The 17787-nt window shown below is 46.9% G+C and overlaps 1 protein-coding gene across 2 annotated transcripts; it reads left to right on the forward strand.

Annotated features, from left to right (window-relative positions):
* The first annotated feature begins 2615 nt into the window (after positions 1–2615).
* LOC136513240 (bZIP transcription factor 12-like) lies at positions 2616–10671 on the forward strand. 2 transcript variants are annotated; one of them, XM_066507238.1, is made up of 4 exons: positions 2616–3979; positions 4101–4172; positions 5124–5153; positions 6888–10282. In XM_066507238.1, the coding sequence occupies exons 1-4, from the start codon at positions 3362–3364 to the stop codon at positions 7113–7115; spliced, it is 948 nt and encodes a 315-aa protein (XP_066363335.1). In that variant the 5' UTR covers positions 2616–3361; the 3' UTR covers positions 7116–10282. The 2 variants fall into 2 exon arrangements, with proteins under 2 accessions (XP_066363335.1, XP_066363336.1); XM_066507239.1 differs by lacking the exon at positions 6888–10282 and adding an exon at positions 10318–10671 and having other exon boundaries at positions 2656–3979.
* Positions 10672–17787: the final 7116 nt, after the last annotated feature.

The following is a 17787-nucleotide window of genomic DNA, read 5'->3' on the forward strand; positions in this document are numbered from 1 at the left end:
GATATGGACACATGACGTGGCTTGGATCAAGGAACCAGGAGAAGTTAAGGCTAACGGGTGACAAGCATAGACATGGCATAGGAGGAGCTAATGACCATTTATACTAGGGTTTGTTAGATGGACTACTCATGTTTGTAGTGATACTTCGAGGCTCCATAGGAATCCAAGGAGGAAATTTAGAATCTGCCCCGCACCAAAAACTGTTTTAGGCCCCATTTCCGCAAAATCATGGGGGGAGGAATCAAACCCGCCCCGCAAAAACAATATTTCCATCCTAGCGGCCATAGAGAATGTGAAGTGGCCCAGCGGATTGCGATTCACACGAGACAAAAAAGGGAGGCACCTCCTCCTTATGCGCCAGAACGGACAGGGAAGGACCTGGACGGATGTGATGTTATCGAAAGAGCAATCGGCATGGTGGGGTAATCACACTTCACACAGACGTTACTACCAGTGATGAACAATCAAAAGAGTAATCAGCGCGACAGAGTATTCACAGACGTTATTGCGAGTGACAGACAATCAGAAGAGTAGTTATCGCGATGAAATAATCACAAGCGTTACTGCGAGTGACAGACAATAAACACGCGTGGAGTACTCGCATGCATTACTCTGAGTAATAGACAATAACCATTCTGGTGATGGCTCCTTCGATGAGCCCACAACAAACATCATCAATTTGCCCGAGTTGCAAAACCAGCCCACCCGCACCATGTCGTAGTGGGTTGGGTCCGTACACGTCACTCTCACACCAAGCTTGAGTGCTCCCATGTGGCCCACCTTTTTTTTCCTCACAATACGTGCACATAAAAGTTATCTGTTTAGGTTGAGTCATAATTTAGTCAAAATTTCATACATAATTAAAATTTTAATGCACCTAAACATTTAATATGGACGTTAGTATATATATGAATTTAATTGTATTAAAATAGATCAAGTTTAATTAAAATCCAACATAGGCTATCATTAATAAATAATTTCTACCTACATCTGTCTCTCTTCTTGTGTTGTTCGGGCGTGTTTGGTTACACGGCGTGGCTAGCCAAGCCGTAGATTCGGCGATGGGGGGGGGGGCGTGACACGCCACACCTTCGCCATAGACAAAATTAAGCCTGGGCGTTCGGGTTACCCAATTTTTTCGGGTCGGGTAATTCGGGTAATTCAAAATTCGGGTAATGAAAATTGCTACCCGATATTACCCCCGAAAAAACACTACCCGCAAATTCGGGTACCCGATAATTCGGGTTCGGGTTCGGGTATTACCCGATATACCCAAATTTACAGAAAACAACCAACTACACTAAATTTCAATAGCGATCTATACATAATTTCAGCAGCAATTTGTATAGAATTTCAATAACAATTTGTAGAGAATAATATATTACAGTCACTCATTCAAATAGAGAGAATTATATTCTAATAAAGTGATAAGTTAAATGGTTCAGCTAACAACACATGATAAATACAAAGACAAAAACAAATATTTGGGTAGTTCGGGTAGTTTGGGTACCGGGGGATATTACCCGAATTTCCCAAACTAATTTTGGGTAATCAAAATCGCTATCCGAATTTGGGATCGGGTACCTCGGGTTCGGGTAATTCGGGTCCAGGTTCGGGTAATTCGGGTACGGGTAATGGGTATCGGGTATTTTGCCCAGGCTTAGACAAAATGACAAGCCAGAGAAGCAGAACGACAGCGGTGTCGATCAAAGTTTACGCGGCAACAAGCAGCGGCCAAAATTGCTGAACTTTTGACGTGGCGAGTTAAGGGGTACAACCACGCACCCTTCGTCGCTCTGTAATAGGCTGAAAACCTGCGCCCCTGTATGTACTGAACCTGTCTGTCTGGTCACCCGTACTGTACGTGCCCACGTTGGTAGTGAGAACCTACTGGCGGAGGAGACACGAGGAATCCCTCCTGGTTTAAATTGATGGTGTAAAGTTTAGATGTATCATACTATGTATCATATTAGGATGTCGTACGGAGTGTTCAATTACTAATAAAAAAATAAATTATAGAATTCATCAGTAATCCGCGAGACGAATTTATTAAACCTAATTAATCCATCACTAACACATGTGTTACTAGCACCACATTGTCAAATCATGGACTAATTAGACTTAAAAGATTCGTCTTGCAAATTAGTCGTAAACTGTGCAATTAGTTATTTTTTAGTCTATATTTAATACTTAATATATGTATCAAATATTTAATAGGACAAAAAGTAAATTTGAGGGGACTAGCATATAGCAGCTGCAGTAGCCAGCAGTATTCTTCACAAGTTTCAGACACTGAAGCTCGTATATTATACATATCTAGACCAGGTTTATTTTCGCCATTATATTGTTGAAGAAAAAAAATTAAATGGTTTATTTTCACCAAGATCAAGATGTAGGCATGCATGCCTAACTACCAGAGTACATGAAAATCTCCAATTCTGTTAGGGGGACCGAACTGGACGACGAAGCCTGGTAGACATCACAGAGGGCGCGCGCACCACGGAGGTTGGACGGAAAGGCGTTGCTATTTTTAGGTGTACAGGGAGGGCACCGGGCGGAGGATAACGGGGTCACGAGAGGAATCAACCCAATTCGCGCGGATTGATCGAGCAACCGGGGAAATGCGGAGGGGGCTTTAGAGCGTTACTAACCTCCTTGGCGCGGTTCTCGATGAGTCCGATCACGAAACTAGACCGCTCTCCGCCTCCTCCTCCTCCTCCTCCTCCGTCAGCTCCGGCGGCGTTGCCCTCCATCTCCGCCGCGCTGAGCCGGGCACCGCAGCTGCGCCCGCGAGTGTGCGCGAATGCCGGCTTTTCTCGGGGGATATGTGCCGGAATGCAATGCCGCTTGGCTCTTGACCGTCGCTCACCACCCATCGTGTCAGTATCAGACTGGACAGTATTTCGACGGCCGTCTAGTACAGAGGACACGCAGAAAGCCGCAAAAGCACAGACCGCGGCAGCGGTGCGCATGCACCGATCCACCAGGAAATCTTTCTCCAGGCTCTCAGCAGACTCAGTCGCAGTCGCCTCTCTCTCTCTCTCTCTCTCTGTCGCTCGGTTCCCCTCGTCTCGCCCCTCCAGCCGCCGAGGCGGACGCAGACCGCTCTCTCGTCACAGCTTTCCCCGGCTGCCCGCCCCTCCCTCCTCCGGTCCTCCCGGGACAAGAAAGAGGCAACGGAACACCGCGCAAGACGATAAAACAGCGCAGCACGCAATACGCACAAGAGCGAGCGGAAAGCGAGAGCCGACCCGACCCTCACCCGACCTCCTTGCCGGCGGATTGTCTGTGAGTTTTTTTTTCTCCCTCCCTTTTCGCCTCCCCCCGCTGGGCCGTGTGGGCCGGCCGCGCGCCCCGGCGCATGGCGTCGTCGCGGGTGATGGCGTCGTCGTCCCCGCCACAGCAAGCGCACGCCGGCGCAGGCGCCGGCTCGTCCTCGGACCTCGCGCGATTCAGGAGCAGCAGCGGCATCGGATCCATGAACATGGACGACATCATCCGCAACATCTACGGCCCCGAGGCCGTCAACGCCGCCGCCGGCGGCGGCGTCGGTGGACCGGCGGAGCCCTCCCCGGCGGCGGCGCTCCCGGAGGCTGCTGCGGCCCGGCGGACGTCGGAGGAGGTGTGGAACGAGATCTCCGCCGCCGGAGGGCTCTCCGCGCCCGTCCTCCTCCCTCCCCCTCCCGCCGCCTGCTCCGGCACCGGCGGGGCCAGTGGCGGCGGCAGCGGCGCCGCGGAGATGACGCTGGAGGATTTCCTCGCCAGGGATTCCTGCGCCAGGGCGGCGGTGATGGATGGGAACATGGCGCTGGGGTTCCCTGACGCTGACGGAGATGCGGCGGGGGCAGTAGGAGTAGGCGGCGGGAGGGGAAGCAGGAAGCGGGCGCTTCTGGATCCCGCGGACCGCGCCGTGATGCAGCGGCAGAAGCGCATGATCAAGAACCGAGAATCCGCGGCGAGGTCCAGGGACAGGAAACAGGTAATTAAAAGTTGAAATGTGTCGGTGGTGCGCAGAACTTGATTCATTCTTGCGTAATTTTGAGCTGTTCTCTGTGCAGACTTGGGTTGATTTTGATGCTTTCGGTTGGTCCCATATGTAGGCGTATGTCGCGGAGCTGGAATCGCAGGTTACGCAGCTGGAGGAGGAGCAAGCAGAACTGTTAAGGGAGCAGGTATTATTCTTGGTTCTGCACTCAGGAAATGGTGTTGTGACGTGTTGGGTGACCTAGCTTTCGAGCATGCCCCGGCCCCCGCCCCCTTGTCTCCAGAACATTTCATAGTACAAGCACTGTGTAACTGCCCAGCTGGTGATTCCACGAATCGTAGGAGCTCAGTAGCTCACTGTGCAGCTGTGATAGTTGGGGTTGGGAGGAAATGACAGATAATAATATCAGGCACATGATCACCCCAAAGGGAATGGGAACAAGATTTATTATGAAATAAATCTCCCTCCCTCTTAATTTTTTATGTGAAAGTGTGGTTGTATCATAACAGCAGTGAACCTTTTACCATTACATTCAGAGGCTTTATTTAGAAATGAAAAAAATATGGGCATTTTACCATTGAAGAACTGAGTCTAACTGTCATACATTTGCTGGGCGAAATATCTAAGAGTTAAATGCACAGCGGGTCCTTAAATTTTTTCTGTATTCTCATCTAGGTCTATGAATTCTCAAAATGATCATCTCGATCCTTTTAACTTCTATAGTAGTTCATTGTTCAATCTTGGACCTGAATTCACACATTGTACGAACCACTTGAAAACTTAGAGGATCTGGATGAGACTTCATGTACCTAAATGAGATTGTGAAAAAAATTTATGGACCCGCAGCGCATTTCACTGTCTGAAAATTGATCTCCTTTTGTGTTGTCATGTAATCAGATATCCTTGTTCATTAAATCATTTATCCTAGTCTAGTTTTTTTTTGTTACATGTATGGATTACTTATAGAGGATTTGTGCAGAAGTCTGTTGTTAAATGAATTAGATTAACAGAATACAAAATTGGGGGAAATATATTTAGAGACATGAGAAACATTGGTTATCTATATGTTCATGTCTCACACTTTGGGTTATAAGGTCCACCCTTCAATTCATCTTATCTTACCATTATTATTTTCCAGGAGGACCGACGCCAAAAGAGACGTAAGGAGGTAAGCTTTGTTATCAATATAATTGCTTGAAATCATGTTTAGCCTTAGGTAATTGCTTTGATATGCTTTTGGTAGTCAAATTAACATGTGTTTCTGAACCTGAACTTGTGTTATGCTTCCGCATGATTTCAGTGAAACAAATTTTCGGCATCACTTTTCAATTTTCATGCACTGTAGCAAATTTTGGCCTTTTGTTGTAACAAAACCGACCAATTTATAAGAGCACAAGTACAAAAGCAATCACTATAGTGATCAAACCGTCATACTTGAACCCATATAAACCCTGTAGTCCGATAAAATCATGAAGGATTTCAAACCAACTCGCATACAATCAAGATCGTACATGATTCAACATAAAGCCACATGTCCATTTCATAAGTAGTTCACAAGTATCTCGCGTACATCGGAGTTCACATAGTTATTACAACACGAGTTCACAAATAGCGGAAGCAAAATAGTTGGAAACCCCCCCACACATTTAGTTCAAATACAAGCCAGTTCCATAGTCATATCCAGCAAAAGCATCATGATAAGATAACATAGGAGATCATGCCTATGATCTAGTCTTCTTCACCAACAGGGTGAAGACAATACTTGCAGTAACCGTTATAAAGCACGTCATCTGCAACAAGAGGGAATGAACTCTGAGTATAAAAATATACTCAGCTAAACTTACCCGTCGTAAACCAAAAATAAATGACACCAAGGAGTATGCAAGGATTTATCGGTAGATCTCGCTTGACAACCATTTTGCATAAAAGCTTTAATGATACAAGAGCATAATTAAACTTTTGAGTTAAGCAACAAGTTACTAATATTAAACCTATCATCTAGATTAGCACATGTACTAAAGCAAGCACTTGATTAGGATCCACACATTAGTAACCATATTCGGCATAACGTTGTAACATCATCATCATCATTATAACCATCAAATTCAATTAGGTGTTTCTACGTTGTCGCTGTTTAGTCAAATTCTCACTATCCGGGAGAGACGGCGACTCGAATCGATTTCTACCCAGCTGGGGAATTATTCCTAACACACACCCAAGCAACCTGATCAGGGGTTGCCTCGGGTCACCTTTGTTACAGCTCAGGAACTAAAGTCGCGGGCCCGAGTAGCGCCGCACTCTCAGGGAGTCCACTCTGCCAGGACGTCAATCTGCCCTCAAACTTACGCCAATGGCTCCCCGCACATCATTACTACCACCAGAGTGCGCACTTTCACTTCCCGGCTTCCGGCCTGAGTTGAGCTACTCGGTTTCGCGGTCGGAACGAGTTATCCAGCCAACTAAGTGATAGGTATGCGTTCAACATGACATGATGACGTACAACGAATCGGTTCTTAACCAACGCAGACGGAGATAGATCCACACCCAAGACCTCCATGCCTTGTTGTTTCTCTATCGACATCCCGCCCAGTCTTCATTCATTATTAACACATGGTTATTTTCACAATAGCAAATATAGCCAACCGTGACGTGACCAGATATCATCGTATCTTGCAGGTGACAGAAAATCACCTGAGTTTACCGATCTAAGCATGGCTAAGCATTGATTCACTCCTGGACCTAAATAGGATTCATGGTACATTTACTAGACAAGGAAGAGATAGATATGCAACAAGTGTTTGCATCCAACTCCTATAACTTAATGCATCAAACATATAAAGATACTCAAAGTGACATTTTTAAAACATAGAAGACTTAGAATGCTTCGGGGCTTGCTTTTCAGAAAAGAGGAAGGTTGGTGATCTGGGCACTCAAGCAGTTCTTCTTCGTTGACTCCTTCTGGGGCATGCACCTCCTGCTCTTGAACTTGCTGCTGCTCCTCCAGAAGTTCTTGTTCGAATTTCAGAAGAGTGACTCCCTCCGAAACACCTATTGCATGTATATACACAGCATGAGAGTCATGAATGCAAAAGAGATGAAAGGTGATGATGACATGTATAGCCATGTATAGATGGACACATGAATGACATGATGATACAAGATTAACATTTATTTTACCGAGTAGGTGCATATCTCTTCTTGAAAACAAGAACTACACACTCATCAAGCTCTAACAACCTAAGATAAAGTTGTTCATCTTCAGTAAGAGGTCTAGCACCTGCAACTAACAACTTATCTTAATCAGCCTAAGCATCTAAATCATCACATCAACTCATATAAAGCAATCGAGTCATTTACTGCATTCAACAGATTCAGGGCTGCAGACAATAGCTGCTAGTTTACTTCATAACTGGAGTTATGCCGACTCTAAAGACATGCAAGAAGACAATATCGAAAGCTTACGAAGTTAGCTACAATTCAATCTTTAATCATCTACGCATGATTCCCAAGTTAATAGGGTCAAACAATCACATTTCTCAAATCTGGTCCAGAAATTCCAGAGAACAACTAGTTCTTAAGACCAACTTTGAATAGTCACAACTCACAAACCATTTGGCTAAATGCCATGAAAATTGAACACAAGATTCCTAGCAAACATCACCTTCACCATGTAATTTGCTTAACTCAAGAATCTGTCCAGAAAAGTCACTATAAGTGAATTTTAGGGAAAATAATATTTCACTACATACAAAAATGGTACTTTGAGCACTACCAATGTTACCAACAGTTAGCATACATCGAAAGAACACTAGAAAACATAGTGGTCAACCCTAAATAAATTCTTTTCATGTATTTATTAATTTATTTAGATAATTAGGTGAAAAAATAAACATATAGCAAAAGTGTACAATAAATTCCACAAAAATTACAGTAGATTATACATGGCCCCAATAGGCTACTGTACAAATTTTATAGCATTTGAACATGTATAACATCCTACACAAAAATGACAAAGCCAGCAGTGATTATAAAAACATTTAAATAGAATAAACCTCAAAGTCATTTCCAGTAAGAGCACTGCAGCTCTAGCATTTTTCCTAGGCAACACATGAATACAAGACCAACCCAAGTGGAATCACATTTCTCACATGCACCAAACTCAAGTTATGAATTTCCCAAGTTTATTACGGAATAAACAAGATAAATAGCCAATAAATAATTTACTGTGGAACATGGCACATTTTGTATTTTTAATAAAAACTAGACATCGCCAGGAGCACAACCCAATTTGAACCACTCAATTTGGACTCCTAAAACTCAAGATATGAATTTTACAATTTTGTAGAAATTCCTGATTTGATTAAACTAAAACCCTAGACCTTATACCGCTGATAGCTGGGCCCCACAGGTCAACAGTCCACCCGTCAGCCGAACAGAGACTGGGGAGGAGGTTTGACCGACACTAGCTCACCGACGGTGAGCTTTCCGGTGAAACCGACCCCACCATCGTGATCCTCTCATCCTCCCGCGTCGATTGGTGTAGAATGTTGAAGCGCGGACGTACCGGAGAGGGCTCGTCGTTGGCCATGGCGGCACGGCGGCGCTACGCGGAGGTGCATCGATCGTCTTCGGCCACGGCAAGGCCCTACGAGGGGCGCTAGGGTTCCGTGGTGACCACGTGGACCTACCGAGGCTACCTAGGGTTTGGTAGGAAGCGCCGGCGGGGTTCGTCCGCGTGTGTGGCGGTGCGGCGGCGAGAGCGCGGCGATGCTAGCCGTCGTGTTCTACTCAGGCGACACTACGGTTCGCCGTAGGGTCACCCCCTAGGCTAGGTTACACCCGGAGCTAGTGCTAACGTGAAGAAGAAAGGAGAAAGAGCAAGGGAGCAGAGCAGCAGCGAGCTCGCCGTGATGGTGACTGTGACTCCGGTGAGGACAAGAACGTCGAATTCGCCCTCACCGTGGCTTGCCTGGCCCTGCAACTAGGTCGAGGATGTAGAGATTAGGATGGCGAAGTTGTTAGCTAGCTAGAGGCGGCAATGGTGCGGTGGCGGAGCTTATGGCGACGACGGTGTTGCCGCTACGGCTCGCGCGAGAGGCGATGCGGACGAAGCGAACGAGGGCAGCAGCGCGTTGTGGCGGCTTAGTTGCCCCTCCGGCCTGACCGGTGGGCCCGGCACCGGCGTACGGACGCCACTTGGCGCGCGCGGCGTGCGCCTGGTCGGCCACGATGGCCAGACCGAGATGGCCATCAGACCACCATCAGGTGCCTGACAGAGCATCTTCACCCCCTCCTAACTCCTAAACCGTGACACTTCGTGATCAACCAATTTCACCATTGTGTAGACCTAAGTGAGTACTACAACTTTGGTTAAAAGAGCCTGAACTGATTCGGCTTGGTTTTCAAATGACAAAGCTCCAAAGAGGAGTAAAAGGAAACTGGAACGGCTCCAACACTTAGCCAAAATGACTAGGTCCAAAACAGCCCCCAAATCAGGCTTGTGGGCCACTTTTGAGCATGTTGTGCACATTTCTAGCTCAAGGTCATTAAACAACTTTTGTTCCTCATAAAATTTGCTACAACTTTGCTTAAGGGTGCACAGCCATGCAAACACTCTAAGCTAGACTTTTTAATAGGTCAAACAAAAGTGTTCTAGAGAGAATCCTAGTCAAACACAGATCTAGGAGCTTAATTATGCAATGTCATCAACATGAACATTGTTCCAAATTGCATCCTAAGCATAGTTAAGGTGTTTTAGTGATCAACATCGACCACTTGCACTTAATCACACATGGTCATAAGCATACACATATTGGAAACATAGAATAACAAGGCATGTTTCACATGTTTCAATTGTATGTTGCACATGTAAATGCTCATATATGAATGCATGATGCTTATGCTCATGCAAATGCAAGTGCAATTATGCATGCCTAACACCTAGGGTGTTACATTTGTAATCTCAAAATTCCATTTTTTGGGGCAAAAATCTCCTTTTTTGGGAGAAATTTAATTAGCTCATTTACTTGCAATGCCTGGAAAGAAACTTTCTTTTTCCATCTTTGATTGTAATCTGAATTCTGAAGAGTGTATGCCTACTAGTTATACGTTTTGATCTGATGCTATATTAATAAGTTCTGCCACTGGCTTAATCTGTTACTGATAATTATCTCACAGCATTATATTGCTTGTCAGTCTGATTTTCTCCATGTCTATACTATCATGATTTTCTCAAATCTATTGCTATGGTTAGTTGAGTACTCTGCAAATTCAAACATGCAACAGTTGCTGTTCTTTTGTCATTCATTAAAGAAGTTAATCTGTTTGTGCAGCTAATTGAAAGGGTAGTTCCAGTCATCAGGAAAAAGTCATCACAAGATCTTAGAAGAACCAATTCCATGCAATGGTAGAAATGACACTGAGCCCTGATGTTGTTCTCTTAGAAGTTACAAGTTTTTTTGCCCTTTTAGACTGTTTCTCCTAGTTTTCTTTGACAGCTATTTAGGAATAGTGGAAAACATTAGGTGATTGTGCGTGATCAAGAAGTCACGCCATTCAAAATTGATCCGTTGTCAGCCTGATGTTTCCTTGTGAATGCGGCTGAGTGTTGTATAAACAAGAACAATAAGGTTTGCTTGAACGGTGGATCAAAGTATTCTAATTACAAAGGCATCTATTTTGACATATCCCAATATCTGATCCAAGCTGTTTTGTTTAGGAACGTGTTTGGGATTTCTCCGCGCCACGTTTTTCAGCTAAATAGGTTCAGCTCCACACAACTCAGCTTCAGGAAAAAAGCTAGAGTTGAGAGCACTTAAAAGGATGCTCTAGAAACTTTAGGTTTATGTGGAGTTTGTGGAGCAGTTCCAAACAGTCCCTTAATATTGCATAAGAGCTATCTTTAATAGCTTCCGAATACAACTCTCCCAATAAGAAAACAATGGGGTGGTCCAATATCATTTTTAGATTATTGATGAAGATAATGCACCGGATCACAGTAACTCTATCTCTCTCTCATCCCTCGTGCTTAGATCCCTCCTTGCCCCGCCCCACATAGTCACCTAGCGTCGCAAACCGCTTTCTGGCACCACTACCTGCCTCTCTGCAGGCTCCCCACACTAATGTCCACCTCTCTGGCCCTACAGCATTGTCCCCGTTGAAAGTCCTATGTTTGGATTTGGAAATTGAGACAACTAATGAACTAATATTTTGCTAATTGTTGATTAAACTAGGTGAAATCCACACCAAGATGACGAGCAAGGCTAGGGGTGGGTTGAAAGGTGACCAATCTAAATGGAGCAAGCTCACACTTGGAGAAGATGAAAGAACACTAGAAAACATAGTGGTCAACCCTAAATAAATTCTTTTCATGCATTTATTAATTTATTTAGATAATTAGGTGAAAAAAATAAACATATAGCAAAAGTGTACAGTAAATTCCACAAAATTACAGTAGATTATACATGGCCCCAATAGGCTACTGTACAAAATTTATAGCATTTGAACATGTATAACATCCTACACGAAAATGATAAAGCCAGCAGTGATTATAAAAGCATTTAAATAGAATAAACCTCAAAGTCCTATTTCCAGTAAGAGCACTGCAGCTCTAGCATTTTTCCTAGGCAACACATATGAATACAAGACCAACCCAAGTGGAATAACATTTCTCACGTGCACCAAACTCAAGTTATGAATTTCCCAAGTTTATTACGGAATAAACAAGATAAATAGCCAATAAATAATTTACTGTGGAACATGGAACATTTTGTATTTTTAATAAAAACTAGACATCACCAGGAGCACAACCCAATTTGAACCACTCAATTTGGACTCCTAAAACTCAAGATATGAATTTTACAATTTTGTAGAAATTCCTAGATTTAATTAAACTAAAACCCTAGACCTTATACCGCTGATAGCTGGGCCCCGCAGGTCAACGGTCCCACCTGTCAGCCGAACAGAGACATGGGAGGAGGTTTGACCGACACTAGCTCGCCGACGGTGAGCTTTTCGGCGAAACCGACCCCACCATCATGATCCTCTCATCCTCCCGCGTCGATTGGTGTAGAATGTTGAAGCGCGAACGTACCGGAGAGGGCTCGTCGCCGGCCATGGCGGCGCTGCTCGGAGGTGCATCAGCCATCTCCGGCCACGGCAAGGCCCTGCGAGGGGCGCTAGGGTTCCGTGGTGACCACGTGGACCTACCGAGGCTACCTACTGTTTGGTAGGAAGCGCCAATGGGGTTCGTCCGCATGCGTGGCGGTGCGGCAGCGAGAGCGCAACGATGCTAGCCGTCGTGTTCTACTCAGGTGAAACTACGGTTCACCGTAGGGTCACCCCCTAGGCTAGGTTACACCCGGATCTAGTGCTAACGTGAAGAAGAAAGGAAAAAGAGCAAGGGAGCAGAGCAGCAGCGAGCTCGCCGTGATGGCGACCATGGTGACTGTGACTCCGATGAGGACAAGAATGTCGAATTTGCCCTCACCGTGGCTTGTCTGGCCCTGCAACTAGGTCGAGGATGTAGAGATTAGGATGGCGAAGCTGTTGGCTAGCTAGAGGCGGCAATGGTGCGGTGGCGAGGGAGCTAGGCGGTGGCGGAGCTTATGGCGACGACAGTGTTGCCGCTGCGGCTCACGCGAGGCAGCGAGGCGATGCGGATGAAGCGAACGAGGGCAGCACCGCGTCGTGGCGGCTTAGTTGCCCCTCCGGCCTGACCGGTGGGCTCGGTACCGGCGTACGGACGCCACTTGGCGCGCGCGGCCTACGCCCGGTCGGCCACGATGGCCAGACCGAGATGGCCATCAGACCACCATCAGGTGCCTGACAGAGCATCTTCACCCCCTCCTAACTCCTAAACCGTGACACTTCGTGATCAACCAATTTCACCATTGTGTAGACCTAAGTGAGTACTACAACTTTGGTTAAAAGAGCCTGAACTGATTCGGCTTGGTTTTCAAATGACAAAGCTCCAAAGAGGAGTAAAAGGAAACTAGAACGGCTCCAACACTTAGCCAAAATGACTAGGTCCAAAACAGCCCCCAAATCAGGCTTGTGGGCCACTTTTGAGCATGGTGTGCACATTTCTAGCTCAAGGTCATTAAACAGCTTTTGTTCCTTATAAAATTTGCTACAACTTTGCTTAAGGGTGCACAGCCATGCAAACACTCTAAGCTAGACTTTTTAATAGGTCAAACAAAAGTGTTCTAGAGAGAATCCTAGTCAAACACAGATCTAGGAGCTTAATTATGCAATGTCATCAACATGAACATTGTTCCAAATTGCATCCTAAGCATAGTTAAGGTGTTTTAGTGATCAACATTGACCACTTGCACTTAATCACACATGGTCATAAGCATACACATATTGGAAACATAGAATAACAAGGCATGTTTCACATGTTTCAATTGTATGTTGCACATGTAAATGCTCATATATGAATGCATGATGCTTATGCTCATGCAAATGCAAGTGCAATTATGCATGCCTAACACCTAGGGTGTTACATTTGTAATCTCAAAATTCCATTTTTTGGGGCAAAAATCTCCTTTTTTGGGAGAAATTTAATTAGCTCATTTACTTGCAATGCCTGGAAAGAAACTTTCTTTTTCCATCTTTGATTGTAATCTGAATTCTGAAGAGTGTATGCCTACTAGTTATACGTTTTGATCTGATGCTATATTAATAAGTTCTGCCACTGGCTTAATCTGTTACTGATAATTATCTCACAGCATTATATTGCTTGTCAGTCTGATTTTCTCCATGTCTATACTATCATGATTTTCTCAAATCTATTGCTATGGTTAGTTGAGTACTCTGCAAATTCAAACATGCAACAGTTGCTGTTCTTTTGTCATTCATTAAAGAAGTTAACCTGTTTGTGCAGCTAATTGAAAGGGTAGTTCCAGTCATCAGGAAAAAGTCATCACAAGATCTTAGAAGAACCAATTCCATGCAATGGTAGAAATGACACTGAGCCCTGATGTTCTTCTCTTAGAAGTTACAAGTTTTTTTTTCTTCCCTTTTAGACTGTTTCTCCTAGTTTTCTTTGGCAGCTATTTAGGAATAGTGGAAAACATTAGGTGATTGTGCGTGATGAAGAAGTCACGCCATTCAAAATTGATCTGTTGTCAGCCTGATGTTTCCTTGTGAATGTGGCTGAGTGTTGTATAAACAAGAACAATAAGGTTTGCTTGAACCGTGGATCAAAGTATTCTAATTACAAAGGCATCTATTTTGACATATCCCAATATCTGATCCAAGCTGTTTGCTTAGGACGTGTTTGGGATTTCTCCGCGCCACGTTTTTCAGCTAAACAGGTTCAGCTCCACACAACTCAGCTCCAGAAAAAAAGCTAGAGTTGAGAGAACTTAAAAGGATGCTCTAGAAACTTTAGGTTTATGTGGAGTTGCGCTGTGGTGGAGTTTGTGGAGCAGTCCCAAACAGGCCCTTAATATTGCATAAGAGCATCTTTAATAGCTTCTGAATACAACTCTCCCAATAAGAAAATAATGGGGTGGTCCAATATCATTTTTAGATTATTGATGAAGATAATGCACCGGATCACCGTAACTCTCTCTCTCTCTCATCCCTCATGCTTAGATCCCTCCTTGCCCTGCCCCACATAGTCACCTAGCGTCGCAAACCGCTTTCTGGCACCACTACCTGCCTCTCTGCTGGCTCCCCACACTAATGTCCACCTCTCTGGCCCTGCAGCATCGTCCCCGTTGAAAGTCCTATGTTTGGATTTGGAAATTGAGGCAACTAATGAACTAATATTTTGCTAATTGTTGATTAAACTAGGTGAAATCTACACCAAGATGACGAGCAAGGCTAGGGGTTGTGTCGGTGTTTTGGACCAGCGAGCCCTCAACCAACTAGTAAATTTATACTGCGTGTTCCCAATTCCGGATGGTGATGCAAAGAGACACAAGGTTTATACTGGTTCGGGTAATGGGTACCCTACATCCAGTTCGAGAGATCGATCTTGTATTCTTTGCACCGAAATGCTCGTAGTAGGGGGTTACAAGCAGGGCGAGAGAGGGAGCTAGCCCCAGGTCTCTTCGTAGTACGGCGTGGATCGCTTGAGATATTGATCTCAAGCTGTATGAGAGCTCATATGTTCATCTGAACGTTATGCGCGAGTTCGTCGCGTGTGCCTAGGCCTAATCGTAAGTGTCCGATTCCCCCCTAGAAACGGCTCTGGCTGCTTCCTTTTATAGCCGCAAGGAGGGAGCTAGGAGTACATGAGAGAGCTACATGTGGAGCCTTAGCGAGGAAGGAAGATCTAGTACTGTGGCCTATTCCTGTAGCAGCACAGTGTCGGGAATGGCAATTGGTACTTAATCACTGGTGCGTCATGCCCGCCATGCCCGAGACTGTTGAAGTCGTAGGAGTCCTCGTTGACGTTTAGTCAGCATGGCCTCCGCTGTAGGTGACATGCCGTGCTTTGTGAAGTTTTGACTTGATGGCGCGCCGAGGCCTAATTGGTGCCGAGGCCGAGCCATCGTAGGAGGCTCGGTAGACATGAATCCTGCGGATGCCGAGACCCCACGGTAGATTACCGAGGCTTAGAGGGAGCGGTTGGGCTTTTATGCTGATTCCGAGGCTATGGTGACCCGGACTTGACTCTCCATGCCGCGTTGTTCCTGGGGCAGGGATTAGGCGGCACAGTGTAGTTCAGGCGCTGATCGTGGGCACAGCGCCAGCGCATAGTGGCCGGTAACCCCTACCCCGTCCTGCTCTGGACGGTATGGTGCCGATGTGACCTCCCGTCCCGTCGGCCACTCCGTGGTGTCGAGCCGTCATCCGGCTGAGATTGCGGGAGTGGTTGACACATTAATGGGACGCGACGTGTTGTCGGAAGACTGGTCGAGGCAGGAGCGATGGGTTATTGCCGAGCCGGCCTCGAGCGATACGGAGAATCGCTGTCTCGTTTGAGGCTGTACGCGCAGGGCCTCGGGCGAGACGGAGAAGGGGTTCCCTGTCAAGGCTTCCCGTGCGCGGCCTCGCATGAGGTGGAGATTCGTCAGGCTGTCGAGACCTCCCGTGCGAGGCCGAAGACGAGGCGGAGAGCCGGTGGGCTCAGACGGGGCCGGTCATTAACCAATGGCTTACCTTCTGGCTTGATTTTTTATGGGGTTGAAGTGGCTCTTTCGATATACGCTAGGGGTACCCCGTTTTATGGTACCCGACAGTAGCCCCCGAGCCTTAGGGAGAGCATGAGCGCTCTTCTTGAGGTTTTGACGAGGCTCGACTTGCGGTAGCTCCTGGTGGAACGGTGTTTTGTACTTCGAGGCCTCGGTGGGTGTAGCCCCCGAGGCCCTGGGGGAGTGGATTCATTCCCCCAGGGTCTTTTTTCTCACTTTGAGCGAGAGATTTTATTACATTTGCCAAGCCCACAAGTGCGAGTTCGGGTCGTGGGGTTTAGGCAAGGTCACAGGAAGAGCCCCCGAGCCTCTGCACGGAGCGAGAGGGCGATCGGGAGCTCCCCTGACTTTTTGTACGACCCTCGTGCTTCCTTTTCGCTCAGAAGGAGGGGTGGAATATGCCAGGCTACCCTTGGTGGGCGTGAGCGGTGACATTTCTGATGAGCTGTTATCGGGTAGTCCGAGTGGAGGCCCGAGCCCCATTCGCTAGGGGTCGGCTAGCGGTCTAGAGACGCACTCCAAGAGTACTAGAGGGTTTCTCTAGTAGGTGCCGGGGCCGTTCACTGGGCCCCGGTGGCTCGGTGCCTCCCTACGGTGGGATCCCATTCGGAGACCTCCGTGCCGGTCTTGGACATGACTTAGGACATCCCGAGCGATCGTTCGCTCAGGCCTTGGCCATACGTGGGCTCACCCATAGTCGTCCCTGACTCTATTGCCCTAGGGTGGCTGTCGAAACCCTAGGGGGCCCAGCCTTCGAACCCCTGGACCGTAACGGGCTCGATGCCCTTTATCATGTTTTTAACGAAACTTCCAATGCGGGCTTTGGTCGTTTGTCTTTATCTTAGGTGCAGGAGGAGCCCCCGAGCCTCCTCACAGAGCAAGAGGGTGGTCAGGGTTCCTCCTGACTTTTTTGTTCGACCCTCACACATTCTTTTCGTTCGGACAGAGGGGTTGTTTGTTGAGCCCATTCGGGTGCGAGCCTGGGTCGCTGGGTCTCGGCAAGGTTGTAGGAAGAACCCCCTAGCCTCCATATGGAGCGAGAGGGCCGTCAGGAGTTCCCCTAGCTTTTTGTACGCCCCTCGTGTGTGAGGGTTTGTTTGCCGAGGCCCCGTTGTGTGCAAGCCTAGGTTGCGAGGTCTCGACATATCTGCAGGAAGAGCCCCCTAGCCTCTGCACGGAGCAAAAGGGCCGTCAGGAGCTCCCCTGGCTTTTTGTACGACCCTCGCACTTCATTTTTGCTTGGAAGGAGGGGTTGTTTTGCTGAGCCCATTCGGGTGTGAGCCTGGGTCGCTGGGTCTCGGCAAGGTTGCAGGAAGAGCCCCTTAGCCTCTGCACGAAGCAAGAGGGCCGTCAGGGGTTCCCCTGACTTTTTTTATGACCCTCATGCTTCCTTTTCGCTCGGAAGGAGAGGTGGAATATGCTTGGCTACCCTCGGTGGGCATGAGCGATGGCACTTCTGGTGAGTTGTTATCGGGTAGTCCGAGTGGAGGCCCGTACCCCATTCGCTAGGGGTCGGCTAGCGGTCTAGAGACGCACTCCAAGAGTAACAGATGGTTTCTCTAGTGGGTGTTAGGGCCGTTCGCTAGGCCCCAGTGGCTCGGTGCCTCCCTACGGTGGGATCCCATTTGGAGACCTCCCTGTCGGTCTCGGACA

The sequence above is a fragment of the Miscanthus floridulus genome, chromosome 16, assembly GCF_019320115.1.
Source record: "Miscanthus floridulus cultivar M001 chromosome 16, ASM1932011v1, whole genome shotgun sequence".
In the NCBI taxonomy this organism is placed as follows: Eukaryota; Viridiplantae; Streptophyta; class Magnoliopsida; order Poales; family Poaceae; genus Miscanthus; species Miscanthus floridulus.

Coding starts and splice junctions, on each gene's coding strand:
- LOC136513240 (XM_066507238.1), top strand. CDS start 3,362: ATGGCGTCGTCGCGGGTGATGGCGTCGTCGTCCCCGCCACAGCAAGCG. Junction 4,173..5,123: donor CAGAACTGTTAAGGGAGCAG/GTATTATTCTTG, acceptor ATTATTTTCCAG/GAGGACCGACGCCAAAAGAG. Junction 5,154..6,887: donor GCCAAAAGAGACGTAAGGAG/GTAAGCTTTGTT, acceptor CTTGCTTTTCAG/AAAAGAGGAAGGTTGGTGAT.